General features: G+C 38.5%; 1 protein-coding gene across 7 annotated transcripts in view; it reads left to right on the top strand.

Annotated features, from left to right (window-relative positions):
• The window catches only part of CHD2 (chromodomain helicase DNA binding protein 2), a 122,477-nt gene that overhangs the window by 29,699 nt on the left and 72,403 nt on the right, over positions 1 to 20,375 (top strand). For 3 of the 7 annotated variants that reach the window (XM_082617122.1, XM_082617120.1, XM_082617123.1), the window contains 11 exons: positions 311 to 418; positions 3,123 to 3,263; positions 4,543 to 4,676; positions 5,899 to 6,124; positions 7,443 to 7,543; positions 8,724 to 8,768; positions 8,909 to 9,120; positions 11,070 to 11,194; positions 14,094 to 14,310; positions 16,196 to 16,285; positions 17,158 to 17,348. In XM_082617122.1, coding sequence (XP_082473248.1) covers positions 311 to 418; positions 3,123 to 3,263; positions 4,543 to 4,676; positions 5,899 to 6,124; positions 7,443 to 7,543; positions 8,724 to 8,768; positions 8,909 to 9,120; positions 11,070 to 11,194; positions 14,094 to 14,310; positions 16,196 to 16,285; positions 17,158 to 17,348 — 1,590 coding nt within the window. The remainder of the gene's footprint in view (positions 1 to 310; positions 419 to 3,122; positions 3,264 to 4,542; positions 4,677 to 5,898; positions 6,125 to 7,442; positions 7,544 to 8,723; positions 8,769 to 8,908; positions 9,121 to 11,069; positions 11,195 to 14,093; positions 14,311 to 16,195; positions 16,286 to 17,157; positions 17,349 to 20,375) is intronic. The other 4 variants (XM_082617125.1, XM_082617124.1, XM_082617121.1 and 1 more) reach the window with 2 other exon arrangements.

Raw genomic sequence — 20,375 nt, 5'->3', positions numbered from 1 at the left:
ATAAAAACAGAATATTAGAGATTTAGCAGCATTTTTTTTCAGAACAAATGGTTTAAAAAATACAGCCTTAGCTTCCATTTTCATTTATTTTTGATACCAGATATAAAATAGGAATAGATATTACACAGCCCAGGAAGGAACACAAGCAAAATTTAAATGGAGCTAGAACAAATCTTTTAGCATAATATCTAGAATATACATGTTCTGCCTTTTTGGCTAATCAGATTGTCAGATTTGTCAGATTCTTCAAGCTAAACAATCTTGAAGAATTCTTTTAGAAAAAAAAATTTTGCTTTGCTTTTGATCACAGAGAAAAATGGAAACGGGAGCCCTCAGAAGATGAACAGGAACAAGGCACCAGTGCAGAGAGCGAACCAGAGCAAAAAAAAGTGAAAGCCAGAAGACCTGTCCCCAGAAGGTGCAGTGTTTGCTTGAACATCTCTGCTTCTGGTCGAGCTTAGTTTGTGTTAGATTGAGAAGGACCATGTAGTGCTAACCCGAGGGCCTTAATTGCTGGGGTACAGTGTGTTGTGATTCCGGATTTTGAATGCCTGGATAACTTCTTGCCAGCCTGCATCATTAGCAAGTAATTCGATTACTGAGCTACTTATGTTGATTTTGTGTGTTTGCATGGTATGTAGCTCAAGAGTGGATCTTACTGTTCATACTCCAGGCAGACTAGTTATGAGGAGCGAATGTATCTTCCACTCTTAAAAAAAGCTCCCTGTGTATTTGACTAGTGTACAAGTTCTTTTTGGGAGAACGAATTGTTAAGTTTAATTGGCTGGTTCAAAGCATACTTTACTGTTTGTTATCCTGTTCTCATAATCTTTATAACGTTAAGCAGAGAATCTGTGCAGGGAAGGAAGTAGGTGGAGATGAGAGGAAACTGGTAATTTTTGATCAGACATATGGCAATGAAAGGTACTGGTGATGGGGAATGGAAGGCAGGAGGCAGAGAGGCCCCAGGAAAATTTACCTCCTTGCAGTATTGCTTAGGATGTGTTTGGCAAATATTGACTTTGGGCCAGATCCCACTCACCACCTATTTTTGTATGGCCTGCGAACTGAATATAGTTTTTATAGGTGAACATTTGTAGTTTGGTGATGGGGAACACTAAATTTGAACCCTAGCGAAGTGAAATGTTATCCCTTCGAAAAGAATTCTATTCTCGTTAGTAGATGTTGTATCACACAACAATGATTATTGTACTCGATTATTATTATTTTGTTTTGACTTTCGTCAATAAAATATTTGTTAAAATTTATCTTCTCTTGTTATATAAGTACCTATGTAGTGGCCTCAACTTTGCCTCTTGTCTGAGAAAGTAAAAAATACTTATCCTCTGGCCATTTACAGCAAACCTGTGTCTATCCCTGGCTTAGGATGTTGTACCTGACCCCTCACCTCACACCCCAGCAGGGAAATTCATCAGTGAGTTTTGTCTCCTTTCTTCTCAGTTTCAATTCTCAGGGCTGGAATCTACTCCAGTTCTGTCTTCTAGATTTTACCCATCATTTATTGAATCTTTGATCATCTGTCTGTGTAGTGTTGGTTATGGCAGGTATGAGAGAAACAGGTGACTATGATTGTGAGTTTCCGTCTCCCTCTTTCTCCTTTCGCCTTTTTACCACTGATGGAGGACTTGGGGATTTCCTTTTGAGAGCTCCTAGTCTGTGGCTCTCAGTCCTGGCTGCAGGGAAGTAACTAGAGGGGCCACCTCCTCAGTCCGTTCCATTGGTCTGTGGCAGGGCACAGTCTCTCAGGTAGCCTTCCTAGTATATTTAATGTACATAGGAGAAAAATATATGTGTAGTTATTTCTTGTCCTTTACTTCCTTTATACAGATGATGGCATTCCATGCGTCGTCTTCTGCATTTTTCTTTCATTATCTTGGGAATCTTTCATTATCAATGCACAGAAAACTCCCTTTTTTATGGTTGCGTAGTATTCTGTTTATTGAACTAGTTCCCAGTTGATGAATGTTTAGTTTTTCCAATCTTTTGTTATTGCAAATGCCACAGTGAATACCTTACTGTGCCTGTATCAGTCTGTATCTGTAAAGTCAATTCCCAGAAATAAAATTGTTATATTTGTAATTTAAAAAAAATAATAATTTTATTTATTTATTTATTTTTGGCCGCGTTGGGTCTTCGTTGCTGTACACAGGCTTTCTCTAGCTGCGGCAAGCGGGGGCCACTCTTCCTTGCGGTGTGCGTGCCTCTCATTGCGGTGGCTTCTCCTGTTGCAGAGCACGGGCTCGGCGCAGGGCTTCAGTAGTTGTGGCTTGCGGGCTCTAGAGCGCACGCTCAGTAGTTGTGGTGCACGGGCTTAATTGCTCTGTGGCATGTGGGATCTTCCTGGACCAGGGCTCGAACCCGTGTCCTCTGTATCGGCAGGCGGTTTCCCAACCACTGCGCCACCAGGGAAGCCCTGTAATTTTGATAGATTATTTCCAAATTGCCCACCAGAGAGCTGCCATCAGCAACGTGCTGCATGTGTATTTTTATGTCAGGTGATCCTGAGGAACAGTTGAGAACCGTTGCCTCAGAACCCACAGTACAGTTGTCCCTTCGTCCCTGCGGGGAATTGGTTCCAGGACCCTTGTAGATATCGGAATCTGCAGATGCTCAAGTCGCTTCCTTATATAAAGTGCTATAGTATTTTCGTATAATCTATGCATCTCCTTCCGTATACTTTAATCATCTGTTGATTACTTATAATACCTAATACAATGTAAATGCTATGTAAATAGCTGCTAATGCTCAGCAAATTCAAATTTTACATTTTGGAACTTTGTGGAATTTTTTTTTGCAAATACATTTTTGATCCATGGTTGGTTGAATATGCAGATGTGGAACCTGCAGATACAGAGGGCTGACTGTATTCCTATAAATGACTGAAGGGTATTAGCAGTAGAATCACTTTCACGTTTCTAGTGAAGCAGATCTCTAGTGAATTAGAATTTCAGGGAATGGGACTTGGGAATATTCATGTCTGACATTCCCCTGGTTAATTCCTATGTATGAACCCTGTTCTGGGAAATAACAATTATATAGATTTGAAGTAGACAACAGATGATAAAGTAAGGACTTTGCCATTTTTTCTTTTCTCATTTTAGAGCAATGCCCAAACCTCGTGTTAAAAAGCAACCTAAGACTCAGCGTGGAAAGAGGAAAAAGCAAGATTCTTCTGATGATGAGGATGAAGATGATGAAGCTCCCAAAAGGCAGACTCGCCGCAGAGCGGCTAAAAATGTTAGGTAGGTGATGCCGCAGAAGGTTTTCATTAGTGTGAAGGGAAGGTGATAGTGTAGTTGGCTAGAGCTTGGTTCTGATAAGTCTAGGATTAGGCATTTGATAGGTAAAAATAATGACCTGTGTCTTGAGGTTGTATTCGGAAATCTGGTCAGGGTTCTTGCAAAAAGAATGGTTCTGGCCAATAGGAATATGGAAAGAATAGTGATATCTCATTTCAAGCCTTCATTCCTGTGAAGAGAACTGCTTTATTTCAAGTTCATGTTTCGTTGAGGTGGTAGTGATGTTATCTTCATTTCATAACATCCTGTTTTAGGAAGGACATTAGGATTGTATTTTCACTTTTGAATTGCTCTTTGAATCAAATTCTTTTAAGTTTCAGCTTATATTATTTGGATATAATAATCTTATCAAGCTTACGATACGATATGAAGCATTAATAGAAAATGAAATAAAGGAATAGATATATGCAAACATAAATATTTTACTTTATATGAATCAAAGGGTATTTAATTTCCTTTTAGAGGGTATGCAGGTTTCTTTTGGTCTGCTTAAAGATGGTGAAGCTGAGTCCTGGAGTTATTAATGACCTGTTCAATGTATCCAGTTAATACTTTGAAAGCTAGGACTAGGTTTTGAGTATGTTAATATGTAGCTTAGCACTTCTTCCTCCTACAGCTGTACTGCATCCAGAATTGTGTTTTTCTCTTCTGTAACTCCCAAACCATTTGTTGTTAATATATGGCGGAAGGTTACATTTTAATATTTTATTACCAGGAAGTATGCTCAGTAACTTGAGAATACTTAAATTTCTTATTCTTGTTATTGGGAGACAAAATGCAGGGTCGATACATTCAATCTTAGACCTATTGCTCCGCTTTTATCTAATGGAATACTAGTAATTTTCTTCATTTGTCATGCATTTTCTTTCTTTGTAGTTGTTTTCTTGTTTATACATAGTAATGATCTCATTAAAAAATGAAAACATAGGAGTGTCTTTGTAGTAGTTTTCTATGTCTTGCTTACAGAAATCACTGTAGTCAGTTTCTGTTTTGAAATATGAGTTAGCCATGAGTTAGCCTTCCTGCAGCTATCTGTGAACATGCATTAATACTTTAAGCAGGAAAAAAAAATGAACTTTGAGCCCACTTTAGCATGGCTGATCTGCACAACAGCATGTTGGAGCCAAAAGGGTGTGGTTCCTTGTCCTGATGATACTATGTATGGTGGTGTTTGAATCTGAAAAGATAGCTTCTCATTTATTCATCATTATTCCTCATGCAGTTATAAGGAAGACGATGACTTTGAGACTGACTCAGATGACCTCATTGAAATGACTGGGGAAGGAGTTGATGAACAGCAGGATAATAGTGAAACTATTGAAAAGGTCTTAGATTCAAGGCTGGGCAAGAAAGGAGGTATGTGAAGACAACACTTCATTCTTGCTATAGGTGGCAACAGATGTTATGGCAGGAAATCCAGATGTATAAACAGGAATAGAATTAAGGATCATCATTGCCGCAGGCACAAGGAACAGCTTACTTTTTGCCAGATTTCTTAATTCCACCTGTGGACAGGGACCCTTCCCCTTGGCCTTTGCTTTTAGCTCCTTGAGTTACTTTGCTCCTCTTTCTGTTTCTGCTTGAATGCTTCACCTTCCTTGTCCATCTCCTTACCCTGATTCTTGGGTTGCTTCAGGGGCTTCTTGCCACCTTTGCAGCCAGACATGACATCTGCTGCCCCTTCCCTGCCATTGGAAGCTAGCAAATTACTTTTTATATCTGCTCGGTAAGGCCCAAATTTTATGTATTCAGCTCTGAAGTGATGAATTTCAGCCCATGCCCGTATTTGTTGTGAAATGTGGAAGTTTTTCTGACCCACAGAAAAACTGACCTGAGACTATAGGGCTGTGTCCCATATGTCTTTGAGATTTTAAAATTGAGCTGGTTAAAGATGTTTTAATATCTTAAAAACCAGTGATGCAGCAGAGATTCTTGATTATTAACATTAAGTAAATCTACCTTTAGTTACTTGTTTTTGAATCTCCTTGTGATAAGTGTCCAACGGGTTAAATACATATTTGGACAGTAGTGAAGAATTTTTTATATCCAAATTGAGATATCTCACAACTCAGTTTTTTAAAGTAACCTTTCCATATCGGAAATATCAAAATAATACCTAATTCATTTTTCTTTGTCTTTTTTTTTTCATCCAGCCTTACTTGAGGTTAAGAGAGTTAACAGGGAGTTTTGGGTGGATGAGTAATTGGGGAGATTTTAAATTCTCTTACCTTGTTCTTAATATTCCTGGAGAGAGAGACAGATTTGTTTTCTGAGTTAGTAGGGGCCAAAACAAAAGGATATTGCTGTTCCATTTTTATTGTGTTTGGATACAGAGATTTCTTTGATTTCACCAGCAAATTTTGTAATGTTTTAAGTAGTAAACATTGGGTTTGCATCATGAAAATATTTGAAATTGTTGATCATGTTCATTCTGTATTGTTTATGAATTTCTGCTTATTTCAAGTCAAAGGATTTTGGTGCTTCATCCATAAAGAGACTCTAGACATTTGTGTATTTGGGAAGCTTTTCAATGTCTGGTTTAATGTATTTTTAAAAATTTAACTGAATCCTTTTTCAGCCACTGGAGCTTCTACTACTGTATATGCAGTTGAAGCTAACGGAGACCCTAGTGGTGACTTTGACCCTGAAAAGGATGAAGGCGAAGTCCAGTACCTCATCAAGTGGAAGGGCTGGTCGTATATCCATAGCACGTGGGAGAGTGAAGAGTCCTTACAGCAGCAGAAAGTGAAGGGCCTAAAAAAACTAGAGAACTTCAAGAAGAAAGAGGATGAAATCAAGCAATGGTACATTATCCATCCTGGATAAAAGAAATACATTTGCAGCCTGGAGGAAGGGAAGGTTTTTAACTAGTCCATGGAGATCACAGCTATCCAAATTTTGCCTTTAGCATCTGAATGAACGTGGAGGCATCCACGATTATGTTTTATAAAACTGTGAGCTGAAGATAGTATATATTTTTGTGTATAGCCACCAAGTCTGTAGAGTTTAATAATAACTAGGTTGTGGAGCATTTTTCAGACATGGTCTCATTAATCCTCACAGTAATCCTATGAGATTTGTACTGTTGAACAAAATGTTTTTTTGTGGGAAGGGTGAGGTACAGAGCAACTCTGTGAGAGGGCCAGGATTGGAATTCTGGCAGCCTGAGTCCAAGGCTAACATACTTCAGCACCTTGTACTTTCTGTGGTGGTGCTGGGGTAGCTTGAATGTCAGGAGTTAATATTCTAGAACTCTCTGGGTTATGATATACTTAAAACTAATCTTGGTTTTACACAGTTTACAGAAAGGATGTGACAGATATGTTCTGAAACTGTGAAAGCCTGTTGTTTGTAGTTTACTTACAGCTTTGGACATGCTAGGTTGCATGTGAGACATACGTGGGGTCACAGCATGCACACACCTAAACTGACAAAAAGAAGCATAAGTTCCCCCCGAAGACGTGTGTCAGTGTCATGTGATGAGGTTATTTTGTGTTAGGAATAGGGACAAATGGGTTCCAATTCCTATTTTATTACTATGCAAAATATGCTACCTCAGTAAATCAGAAGTTTTTTTCTTTGAGTCAAAAACAAAAATATGTATCCCTAAGATATGGGTAGTTTGTAAAGCGATTAGAATTTTAAAAATCCTTGAAAGTATAGTAGTATTTAATTTCAAGTTGCTGGTGTTGTCGTTTTATAAGTATGAATAACTGGTTTTCTAAAAAAGCCATATTTAATCACACCTAAAGCCCATACATATTTGAAAAAAGGCAGGTTTTCTTGTAAATCTGGAAGAGTTTTATTGTCCTTGTCTATTAAGATATATGAATTTATCACATGAATTCATCACTCAAAATAGTTATTTTTAGGTTTCTTTATTAATGGGCCACATCAGAGAGAACAACTGGTGTGTCCTATAAGTCTAAGGTTTTTAGTGTTTTCTGTAAGTCTTACATGTTTTTCTTAAAATTTCTGGCCTAATTATTAGTAAAAGATTACTAAGGGACATATGAAAGTAAAGACTAAGTTTCCTTTCCTACCTTGACTTTGCATTGATAGATGTATATGGATCCCCCAAATCTAATAAGTATTTATTTTTTCTGTCTGTCTTCTGTCCAGGTTAGGGAAAGTTTCTCCTGAAGATGTGGAATATTTCAACTGCCAACAAGAGCTGGCCTCAGAGCTGAACAAACAGTATCAGATAGTAGAAAGAGTAATAGGTAAGCACATGGAAACTCATCTAAGCAGTGTTTGAGCTCCAGGAGTAATAGAACTTTTTCTTTTGGGAGTAATGTATATATATTGAAAAAATGCGGGACTTCGCTAGTGGCACAGTGGTTAAGACTCTGCGCTCCCAGTGCAGGGGGCCCGGGTTCGATCCCTGATCAGGGAACTAGATCCCACCTGCATGCCACAACTAAGGAGCCTGCCTGCTGCAAGTAAGATCCAATATAACCAACCAACCAACCAACCAAATAAATAAATAATTTTAAAAAAATACATTTTTGTAGGTATACTTTTGGAGAATAGACAGATGCCTAGATTTATTTTGAAGGAAAAGCTAATAATCTTTGCCGGTAGATTTGGAGATGGGGGAAAAAGAAAGAGCTGGCAAGGATGGTGCCAAGATTTTTGACCTGAGCAAATAGGAGACTGGAGGTACCATTTACTGAAATAGAAAGATTAAGGGAAGAGCTGATTTTTGGAATGGAAATCAAGAACTTATTTTGATATTTGTCAGTTTGATATACTTCTCAGTCATCTAAGTGGATAGTATTGTGAAGGCTGTAGCATATATGAGTCTGGAGTTTAGAACTCAGTCTGGGCTGGAGATTTAAATTTGAGGATATAATCCGTATGTAGATAGTATTTAAAGCCTAAGGTTTAATGAGATAATCAAGAATGTGTACGTGGTGATAGTAGAAGTCGGAGGGCATTCTAGCTTTTGGAAGTCAGGAAGAGAAACCAGCAGAGGAGAGTGAGAAAGGACAGCCAGTGAGATAGGGGGAGAGCCGGGAGAGGGAGGTGTGCTGGGAGCCAGGTGATTCACGCGGCTCTGGCAGGAGGAGGCCCTGCCAGTCAAAGAGGACTGGGACTTGATCCTTCAGCTTGGCAGCAGGCCTGGCCCTGGGGAGATGGACCCATGAGGTGGTGGGGCTACAGGCCTGATGGGGTGGCTTCAGGGGAGAGTGAGGGGACAGTATGAAGAAAGCTCCCCCGGGGAGCCTTGTTGTAAAGGGGGAACAGAGAGGTGGGGTAAGTGCTAGATAGGCTGCTTTTTCTTTTCTTTTTTTAAAGATATGAGGTAGTAGAGTATATTTGTACTCTTATTCAAAGGACCTAAAATGTCACCGTTTTCTTGGTTATGGTGATAACTTACCCAGCTTTCCATTTATTTAGCTGTGAAGACGAGCAAATCTACACTGGGTCAAACAGATTTTCCAGGTAAGCAAGATAACTTGTTTATAAATGCTGTTTAGCATTTAAGAGCAGTTCATGTTTTGCAGAATATTTACAGCTTTGCCACATGGTGTTTCCTTGGTCATACATAAAACAGAATGTCACTCCTCTCCTTTAATTGACAGTTGCTGATCTGTACATTTTTATATGTGAAATAGCTCACAGTCGGAAGCCGGCACCTTCCAACGAACCTGAATATCTATGCAAATGGATGGGACTGCCCTATTCAGAGTGCAGCTGGGAAGATGAAGCCTTGATTGGAAAGAAATTCCAGAGCTGCATCGACAGCTTTCATAGTCGGAACAACTCAAAAACCATCCCAACAAGAGAATGCAAGGTGTGCTGACTGCTGGCTTTTGAATTTTCAGGGGAAAGGTGTATTGCTACAAAGGGTTGGCCACATAGATAGATGTTGGGAAAGGAAAACACTACAAAAGTAAGTGATAATTCCTATTTTGAAGTGAAAGAAAATGACTTAACCTTGACATCAAAGGAAAATAATTAAAACAAAAGGAGAGGATGAGTTGTATAACGGCTTTGCTGACTTCTTTAATCTTCTTATTTACACAATTAGATATATCTAATATAGAGATATTGTAGAGAATACTGGGAAGAATTAAAGCACTTTAAAGAGAAATGACAGGAAAGAGGAGTGTCTGAATTCTAGGTTATAAACCAAATATATAGGCTCTTTTATTTGCTGGATTGGTTGTATAGTTCCTTTTCTTTCGTTGGAATTCATTCCCTGTGTAAATTGGTATGCTTGGGTCCTCAGTAATAAATGTTTATGTAAGACATGGCCTCTCTCTCCAAGAGGTTGACATTCAAATTCATGGCACCAAGCCTCTATCTGTGAAAAGCAGTGTGTAACTGAAGGTCAATGAGTGTGATAAAGACTATTCCAGAAGTAGGAGTCACTGAGCCACAGGGATCATTGAAGGGGCTTTAAAATGAGGAAATTGTGGTGCTTGAAGTGCCCTGTCCTTGAAGAATTGATTGGAGCTGGTTAGACAGACAGAAGGGGGCCCATGTTATTGGCCTCCCGTGAAAGATATTAAGAGAAAGATGTTCTTATAGTCAGTAGGAGGACCACCGGACCTCAGGGTAGGAAGAGAGGTAGGTGATATTGGCGAGTCACAGTGTGTATGTCTTGAATACCTTGGAGGGTATTTGGATTTTATTCTGTAGGTATTCATAAGCCTACCCTCCTGAGTAGAGCAGCAGGCAGGAAATAGTATTTCGTTTAGGAAGTTTCATCTAACGGCCATGTGTTGGAGACCAGAGTAAGCAGTCGTTATAAAGCCAGAAGGTCCCACCAGGAAGGTGTCGTAGAAGCCCATGGAGGGAGAATTAGTGTGAGGACGGGGGAAGTGGCAGCAGCTGGGGGGTCGGATGGGAGAAGCACTGTGGGGCAGACGTGGCAGAAGTGGACAGCCAGAGGCGTCTGAATCCATTTACTGCCAGCTGCTCACAAAGGAGAGCTGCAACTAACAATAATTACCTTATCAAATACATTATTAGGAAGACACTTCTCATAATGGGGCACTATTCCAGAGAGTGCTAATCTTCAGAGAAATGCTCCCTGAAAAAAACACTATTGTGGCCAAATAACTTTGGGAAATATTCCTGAATGAGTTTCTCCTGTAAGTTCACAGCATACACAAGAATGTTAGACTTTGAAAAGTCATGAGCCGTGAAATTTTTATAAGTTTTTAATCCATTGTTTCCCAAACTGATTTGGCCACAGAATCCACATTTTGTGCACACCACAGAGACATGGCTTCACTCGACTGCCAATTCTTCACACCTCTGGAGGTGAGAGCAGCATCCTTTCCTTCAGAAACCAAACTCACACAGTTGGGGGTTCAAAGTAGGTGGGCTGCAATTCAGAATTTACAAATGCTGTTATGGTAAAAGTTCCGCTGCATTTAGCATATACAGACTTTCCCAGAGTCATTGTTTAGAGTAAGCTAATGCCAAGATGAAAATAGGAGACTCAACTGCTGTACTGTAGAGATGATGTAAAGTAAGTGCTATTTAATGATGTTCACAAACTTACTTCAGGAAAGGAGCAATAACTAAAAAATATTTCGGGATGCAATCTGGCTTTGGGAACGCAGACCACGATGCAAGAGCTCGTGGTGGGTTGGGTGTGGTTGGTGATTCAGATGTGAAATTTAAATCCTTATGCTTTGGTGTAGAGCACAGAAATCATGGCTAGCATTTTAACATAGGAACAGGAGGAAGGTTTTCTTCAAACCTGGGCTTTTAAATTTTGCATTTCAGGCCCTGAAGCAGAGACCACGATTTGTGGCTTTAAAGAAACAGCCGGCGTATTTAGGAGGAGAGAATCTGGAGCTCCGAGATTATCAGCTAGAAGGTCTCAACTGGCTTGCTCATTCTTGGTGCAAGTAGGTAGAAAAATATGTTTGATGTTTTCTCTACTGTTTCTGGCTTTTTAAAACTGTTAGGTATAAAGAATTACTTCCTTTTCTTGTACATTATAGAAATAAAAAAACTATATGATTGAGAGGAGCCACTTCTGGGAGTTTTTATGTATGTATAATTAGCAGCTTAGTCTGAAGTAAAAAGTACTTTGTTATTTAGTTATTTGGGATTTAATTTCTCATAGCCAGAGACCTATGTCTTACTATGTTATTTATGAGTATAAATAGCAAGGTAATTGGCCCATATCTTTAGTGGGGAAGGAGTTATTCTTAGAAGAAAGGAGAAAATGTCTTTTCTCCATTCAGTTGTCTTTCTGAGCCAGGGAAACCTTTAATTTTACATAGTGGTGCTGTAGAGTGATGTTAACCCCACCCCCCCGACTGCTGTACAGGCCATCCCTTGTAGAGGAAGTTCTCTGACAGTTGGACTTGTGAAATTATCCTTTACTTTTTTGTAACAAGATCACCATAGTCTTGGAAAAAAGAAAAAAAGAGATGAGACAACGAGGTTTAAAGGTACTTTGAGGCTGTACTCATAAATTTTATTCACCAAATTCAATTGCAAATTCAAGTAGTCCCTAATTACTATGTATTAGGGACCTAGGTAGGCCTGGAGAATTTTTTTTTAAGATTTTATTTATTATTTATTAATTTTTGGTTGGGGCTTAGTTGCGGCACGTGGGGTCTCTGTTGAGGCATGTGGGATCTTTCGTTGCAGTGTGCGGGCTCTTCGTTGTGGTGCGTGGGCTTCTCTCTAGTTGTGGCGTGTGGGCTCTGTGGTTGTGGTGCACGGGTTCCAGACCACACGGGCTCTATAGTTTGCAGCACGTGGGCTCTAGTTGAGGTGTGGGAGCTCAGTAGTTGTGGCGCGCGGGTTGCTCCAAGGCATGTGGGATCTTAGTTCCCTGACCAGGGATCGAACCCACGTCCCCTGCATTGTAAGGCGGATTCTTTACCACTGGACCACCAGGGAAGTCCCAAGTTCTCAAGACTTAAATTCTCAAGTCCCTTGAGAATTTAATAGTGAACCAAGACAAGACAGGAGTTCCCTGTCTTCATGGAACATACAGTGTGAGAAGTACCTTTAATGTATGTCTCCAGATTCCTTCCCTCACATGTAAACTCTTAATTTCTTCAGTGTTTTATGGCAAAGCAAGAATTCTTATTTCAGAATTAGACTACAGCCTGAAGACAAAAACATGCCAGCTGCTTTTCTCAATGCCGAAAAGATGGTTTTTAAGTTACAGAGGTGCATTTACAATGACTTTCCCAATTGAACCATGTACTACTCTGTCTTGTAAAAATTTATGTAATATTTAACGTTCAATATGAGAATCAGAGATCTTGATGAGATTCAATTTCTGTGACTGAGAATGGAAGTCTGATGTTCTAAATTCCTTGAAAATTATTTTTGTTTCAGAGAATAGTGAGACCTGATCTTCCTAAAGGACGGTTATAAGCTAGGTGGAGTCTTAAGGAGTTGTGTAACTAACCCTTTTGTTTTGTAGTTGAGGGCTCTTAGGAGCCCTTGTCCAAAGTCACACCATGTAGAGTCCTGAGCTAGCATTTTCTACTTTAAACTAATTCAGAATCAGCTGAAAAGGGCCTAGGCAGCTACTAGGCCCTGGTCATGGGAACCTTGAGTTAAGTAACATGCTGTTTTGGTCTAGTTCCAGGAAAGCAGGCAAATCAATCCAAACTTCCTTTCATGTGTATAAATGGACAGTGGCAGTTTGCTAGGGAGAGGAAATGTTGGAGAAAATTAACTGTTTCCTCCCCAGTGGTGTGAAAAGGTGAGAGAAATATGAGGAAAATTACTCAAAGGAATCTCTTCTTGGTGAATTAAATGTCTTGTTTTTCTAATTGATTAAGTTGTCTTTAACTTGAATATTGGTTTTAGTTCTCTCCGGTCCACTGATTAAGCATGTATTGTATATGTGTAAACCTCCCATGGCCTGATTTTCAAGAACCTTTTAATATTTTCAAACTTATGGCATACACGCAGTCCTGGTTTCCTGCCAAGTGGGCTCTTTTCTATTTCTGGAACATACTTTCCTAACTCTGGCTATTTCTTTCAGTTTAAATTAACTTAATTTACTTAAAGGTTTTTTCTTAGTATCTTTACAATCCTTTTCTATTAGGATCCTGTTGAAATCCTGCCCTCTGCCTGTCTCCTAGAGCCTTGTTTCTCAAAGTGTGGTCCAAGCCATATACCCATAGCGCAATATCCAGAAGTACTTGTTAAACGATACAGATTCTTGAGCCCTTCCCCAGATAACTCTGATTCAGTAGGTCTGGGTTGGGATTCAGAGATCTGATCTGCAGCCTACCTCTGCTGTAGAGTAGTGTATTTAAAACAAACTCTGTGTACCTGCAGCATTTAGGTCTAGGGAATAGTGTATGTAGCATTAAACAACCCAGTGACCTGCAGTGGAATGGGTGGGCACTTTGAACAAAGGCACATGACTGTCAGCCTGTAGGGTTCATCAGCAGTGGGGATAGCCCATCTGCCCTTGCTTTCTGTGCTGATGGAACCCAAGGTCATGTGCTTGCATACACCAATATAACAAAACCTGCCTTCTCTGTTACAGGGGATAGATGTAAAAGACCAAAATGCAAGATAAAGAACATATAGTCTGAATAGGCTCTTGTAGTAATCCAAACCTTGATTATACTTAGGTTACTTGTTACTCGACTGTCTTATGTAGGAGGGTTAATTGCAGAGGAGAGGAAAGACATTAGAGTCTCACAACCCATGTCTTGCTTGGTGACATTGTGAGGCATTGATGCCTTTGCTGTTTGTGCACATACTGTTTTTTTGTGAACTAATGATATTTTTGTTTTTATCTTTTTCTTTTTGCAGAAGTAACAGTGTAATCCTTGCTGATGAAATGGGCCTAGGAAAGACCATCCAGACCATATCATTCCTCTCCTACCTGTTCCACCAACACCAGCTGTATGGCCCCTTTCTTATAGTCGTCCCTTTATCCACCCTCACCTCATGGCAGAGAGAGTTTGAAATCTGGGCACCAGAGATTAACGTAGTGGTTTACATAGGTGACCTGATGAGCAGAAATACGGTGTGTAAACAAAAAGAATTGGGATAGAATCTGTGTTATAAATGTATTTTTGGAAATTGACCTAAAGCCATTACAGTCTTTAGTAAAATTGTGATTCCGACACGGTGCTATGCTCCTGATATTGGGAGATTGATGTATCCCAAAAATACAATTCAGATAGTCTTAAAAACGTATGCTTACTTTGTAAAGAACAACAACAGCAGTACATGAATGGGAATCTCTCTTAGTTGGATTGCAGTATTAAGTTTTTCTTCTTTCTTTCCCCTGTACTTTCAAGACCACTTTATTTATAAAGGATTATAAGATGGAGTTAATGCCTTGTGGAATGTTAATATTATTTTTGCTATTTGAGCAGAGAGATATTACTGAAAATAATTGAGTTCTTAGAGTTTGTTTCCTAAACTTTTAAAATAGTGAGGTGGCATAACTTACAAGAAAGGAATAAAAGGACTGAGCCATTTTAGAGCTGCAGAAATGAGGATTATCTGTCTGATATCAAAGTGAACTTGAGCATCAGGAACTTAGAACACATGGGCTTAAGTTTGTCTTTGTCTGGCAAATCTTTTCTTGATAACAACTTTTTTAAAGGTACTTACTATGTGCCAGGCTCTGTGCTGGGTGCTTTATATATATTACCTATAATCCTTATGGTAGTCTTCAAAGTAGATGATGTTCTTTCCAATCTACTGATGAAGAAATTGACTCAGAGAGTTTAACAATTGTCCCCAGGCCAGCTGGAATGTGGCAGAGCTGGGATTGGGACAAAGACCCGTCTGGTCCCAGACCTTTGCTTTTTCACCACTGTGTGTATGTTGGAATAAACTGTTTCTAGGGGATTGCTTATAATAAGAGCAAGCCATCAGGAGTCCTCAACCTTTGAGAGAGATGTTACAACCATATATTACCATGCTAATGCAAATTCATTTTTATTCAATATTTTCATTAAAATTTTCTAACCTAAACTCTGGCAGACTTCATTGCTCCAATTTTGAGTTTCTAAGTCTATAGTAGTTCTTAAGTTTGTTAATCCATTCGTTAACCATTAAAAAAGGAAAAAGTTCTAGATTGTGCAGAATTGCTTCAAGCACTACTGCATTGAAAGGTGAAGACAAAGAAAGTGAACTCTAAAAAACTGTGGAATCAGGGACATTTTCTTTTCTTTCCAGTACTCCTTTTCTTTGTGGTGAGTCCCTGCAGCTCTCCTTGACTTGTCCTCCAGTTGTTAACTTGACAGCCAAACTGTAGGAGCTCTGTCATGGGCCATTGTGCTTACTGGGTGTCCAGTTAAATACATTATATTATACTTCAGTACGAATGTGTTAGTTTTTGTGTTCCTTTGCGTTGACGTTATTTTCATTCATATTAAATTGTATTTTCATCCTGTAAGCCTCCTTTTCCTTTTTCTTGGGGGCCACATCTTTCTGCTGTATGATTAATGAAATTTCTGATCAAGCCAGAGGTTGGAATTTGTTTTATTTACTAATAAAAGTATGCCCTACCCAAAGAATGATCAAATTGTATTTCCTTAAGAAAGTTCTCATTCTGGGAGATCCCTAGATGAGTTCAAGTTACCAGGGTTTAATTGCTGATGAAATGCATTTTTGTGGTCAAATATATTGGGGGTGGAGGGGGGCAGAGGGAGATGACAATTTATTTGAATTCTGGCAATAAAGTTTTTGCTGCTCCACGATAGATCTTTTAATTCTAACTCATATTGCTCTATACTTTGGTTGCTTAGGTCAGTTTAGAATGTATAAGGTATTGATTAAATTCTAATCAGATTTATTTTTTATTCGGTATATTTATTGCATCTGTCATAAGACTTGTTGGTGATATAGAAAGGTAAAGGTAGAAATTATATCTTAATAATCGTTTTCTCTTATAGATACGAGAATATGAATGGATTCACTGTCAGACCAAAAGGCTGAAGTTCAATGCACTTATAACAACATATGAGATCCTCTTAAAAGATAAGGTGTGTAATTGGTAACCATAAGGCTAAATTTTGGAGTGTGACTTGTCCAAATGATGGGGTCTTTGCCTCCCCCTTGCCATGTTACTTTTCTTTTCTTATTTTAAAAAAGCAAACAAATGAACAAACAAAAAAAATCCATGAAGAATATTAAGGTTATTAAAAAATAAGCAGAACCTTACAGTTGAAGGGGACCTTGGGTCACCTAAGCCAATTGAATTAAATAGGTGAAAGGGTATTGAGACCAGTAACTTACTGGAGATTCTAGTCAGTCATTGGAAGCTGGTCTTGAGTGCCCTCTCAGGTACTTCCCATCTTATTATTAAGCATTTCTCCAGAACAGATGTTGTGTAAGGGTCTCTGAGGAGGAGGACAGAAAAATGAAGCTCTTTAAATTATCTCCTTCCCACAGTTACTAAGAAATGTGTATGTGCCAGGTGATCCCACTGGTGATAATAAGCATAAACAAGTTCAATTTGGTGGCTCTTGGTGTTTCCATGCTTCAAGGTTGGGGTGGAGAATAGGCAGAGAAGAATCTTGATTAAGGAGAGACTGCAAAATCATGTATTTTTTGTTTTTGTGTTGTTTTTGCCCAGCATACCAGTTTTTTTGTTTTCACTTTGAGGCATGCAGCAAAACCTGGCATAAAAGACCCCCCCTATAGCTTTTAGAGGATGACCTGCTCCTTTGAGTAGACACCAATCTGTTAACTAACAGAATAAACAGAAGAGTCCTGATATACTTTAAGTCAGTGAAGAATAAATGTTTCTTTGTATACCTTTGTGATGATATTTGTACAGAGATAATTAACACTTGAAAGTACTTTTGGGTTCCCTTCTGACCTGGTGGCTCGTTCTGTTTTGTTTTTACTTTAGACTGTGCTGGGCAGTATTAACTGGGCCTTTCTGGGAGTGGACGAAGCCCATCGGTTGAAGAATGATGACTCTTTATTGTATAAAACTCTGATTGATTTCAAGTCCAACCATAGGCTCCTGATTACGGGGACCCCTCTTCAGAATTCCCTCAAAGAGCTCTGGTCCTTGCTGCACTTTATTATGCCGGAGAAGTAAGCTCCTTCCTATGTGTTTCAAAAGATGCTAGAATGTCTGAAATGCCAATGCTCTTTAACTTTTTTAGTAAACCTTAGGGAAAACAGATGGCATGGTTTGGGGAAAGCAAAGCATTGAAGCAGCAACAAAAGTAGTAAAATGTTTCATAACAAATGATAGAAAGCTCAGAAATCAGTCTGTTAAGAAAGAAAGCATACTGTCTACCAAACATTTGAATCATTTAATGCTTTGGGGGAAATAATTGATAAATAGGAAACATCAGACCTTCTCCCTATTGTTATAAGGTGATCAATATAATTGAAAAAAGTATACAAGGTACACAATCTGACAAGTATTAAAAAATATCTTAAGTCTAACCTTTTGATAACAATAGCACTGGGTTTAGGTCTTATTAAAATCTAACTTAGTAAAGAATTGTGGAATGTCTTTACTGAAAAGATTTTTGTGGGAAAGATGGTATGCACGTTTCATAAAACTTAAAATTATCCATTGGTGTTCAGTGATACTTAAAATGAAATCTAAATTCTTTACCCTGATTTGGAATACCCTACTTAGTCTGACCCATCTCATACCACTTTCTCCATTACTAATTGTGCTCCAGCCATCCTGGCCATCTTTCTGTTCCTTTAACATGCCAAGCATTGCTATTCTTTTTGTCTGGAATGTTTTTTCTCCTCCTTATCTTCATATGGCCAGTCACTTATTAACATCTTTGCCTCAGCTTATATGACCACCTCCTTTTAGAGGTCTCCTCAGACCACTGAACCTCAAGTTCCTTATCAGACATGCTTATCATCCATACCCCGTTTTATTTTCTATATGGCACCTCTCTCTTTTTCATTTATTTCCTCATTCATACCATGTCATTAATTAAATTATGCATTCAGAAGTAGCAGAGATCTTATTTACTTTATTCATCCGTGGTCCACATTGCCTAGAATGGTACCTGGCATGCAATAAACAGTTAAATTGAGAGTTGTCAAATTGACAAGTAAATGCTCCACAGTTTTTTTTTTTTAAATTTAGAAAAGACTGAGTGCCTACTGTATGCCATAAACTGAACAAGGCATTTTGGATGGCCTAAGGAACAATAGAGAAATGGTCCCTTTCCCGATGTGTTGTTACCTTTTTTTTTAAACAGCCTATTGGGATATAATTTACATACCATAAAATGTACCATTGCAAATATACAAATTAATATTTTTTAGTAAATTTATAGAATTGTGCAACCATCACCATTAGCTACTTGTAGAATATTTTCCTCACTGAAAAAAGTTCCCTCTCGTCTGTAGTTAATTTCTGCCTCATCTTCTAGCTGTAGGCAATCACGAATCAGCTTTCATCTCTAGAGATGAAATTTCTAGAAATTTCATCTAAATTAAATCCTATAAGTAGTCTTTTGCTTTTGGCTGCTTTTATTTAGCATAATAATTTTGAGATTCTCCCATGTTATAGAGTTTATTAGGAGTTATTTTCTTATTATGGAGTGATAGTCCATTGTATGCACATCCAGTCACCAGTTGATGGATGTTTGGATTGCTTCAGTTTTGGATTATTTTGTCTTTGTGTGGACGTATGACTAGATCTATAGGAGTGAAATTGCCAGGTTGTTCAGAAAGTGTATACTTAACTTAAATTACCCGCTGTTTTCCAAAGAGACTGTACCATTTTATATTCTCAGCAGAAATGTTTTGAATTTTCTAGTTTGTCTGTATCATCACCAGTACTTGGTGTATTGTCAATCTTTTGGATTCTAGCTCTTCTGGTGGATGTGTAGTGGTATCTCATTGTGTTCTGACTTGCATTTGTATAATGACTAATAATGTTGCACACCTTTTCCTGTGTTCATTAGCCATTTGTATATCTTTGGTGAAATATCTGTTAAATCTTTTACCCATTTTTCAATTGGATTGTTTGCCTTCTGAGTTGAAGAGGTTTTTAATTTTTTTTTTAAATAGTCTGTATTGAAGTGCTTTATATTAGACTCAGATCTTCTCTAAGTAAAGGCTGTAATACTTCATTTCTCCAATGCAGGTGGATGCCTTTTATCTTTTGCCTTATTGTACTGGCTAGAACCTCCACGTTGAGTAGAATTGGTGGGAGTAGGATGTTACAGAATTTTTGTTATGTACCCTTTATAAGGTTGAGGAAGTTTTCTTGTAATTCCTAGTGAGTGATGGATTGAGTGTTGGATTTTGTCATATGCTGTTCTTCTTTATCTTTGAGGTGACCATGTGGTTTTTGCTCTTTATTCTACCAGTATGGTATGTAACATTAGTTCCTTTTTAGCCAACCTTTTAATCCTGGGATAAATCTGAGTTGGTCAGAATGTTTAAGATTTATGTTACTTTTTTTTTTTTTGTGGCACACGGGCCTCTCACTGTTGTGGCCTCTCCTGTTGCGGAGCACAGGCTCCGGGTGTGCAGGCTCAGCGGCCATGGCTCACGGATCCAGCCGCTCTGTGACATGTGGGATCTTCCCGGACCGGGGCACGAACCCGTGTCCCCTGCATGGGCAGGCGGACTCTCAACCACTGTGCCACCAGGGAAGCCCTATGTTACTTCTTTTTAAAATATTTGATAGGATTCACTAGTGTTGCCTTGTGAGCTTTAGCTTCTGTTTGTGGGAAAATTTTTAATGACTATTTCTGTTTCTAGTTATAGGTCCATTCAGGTTTTCTATTGCATTTTGACAGTTTTGTTAATTTGTGTCTTTCTGACAATTTGTTTATTTCACCTAAGTTGTCTAACTTGTTGGCATAAAGCTGTAGTATTTCCTCATAATCCTTTTAATTTTTGAAGGATCAGTACTGATCTAAATAATTCTTTGATTATGGCAATTTTGTGTCTCGTCTCTTGGTCTTTTTAGGTAAAGCTTTTAACAATTTTGGGGATGTTTTCAAAGACACCAGCTTTGGATGTTATTTTGTTTTTTTCTCTATTTTAGAATTTCATTTATTTCTACTCTCATTTTTATTATTGCCTTCCTTTGTTTTTCATTTAATTTTCTTATTTTCTGTTTTC

This window comes from Mesoplodon mirus, assembly GCF_964341445.2.
Source record: "Mesoplodon mirus genome assembly, chromosome: 4".
Taxonomy (NCBI): Eukaryota; Metazoa; Chordata; class Mammalia; order Artiodactyla; family Ziphiidae; genus Mesoplodon; species Mesoplodon mirus.
This window is presented reverse-complemented; position numbering and strand designations above follow the sequence as displayed.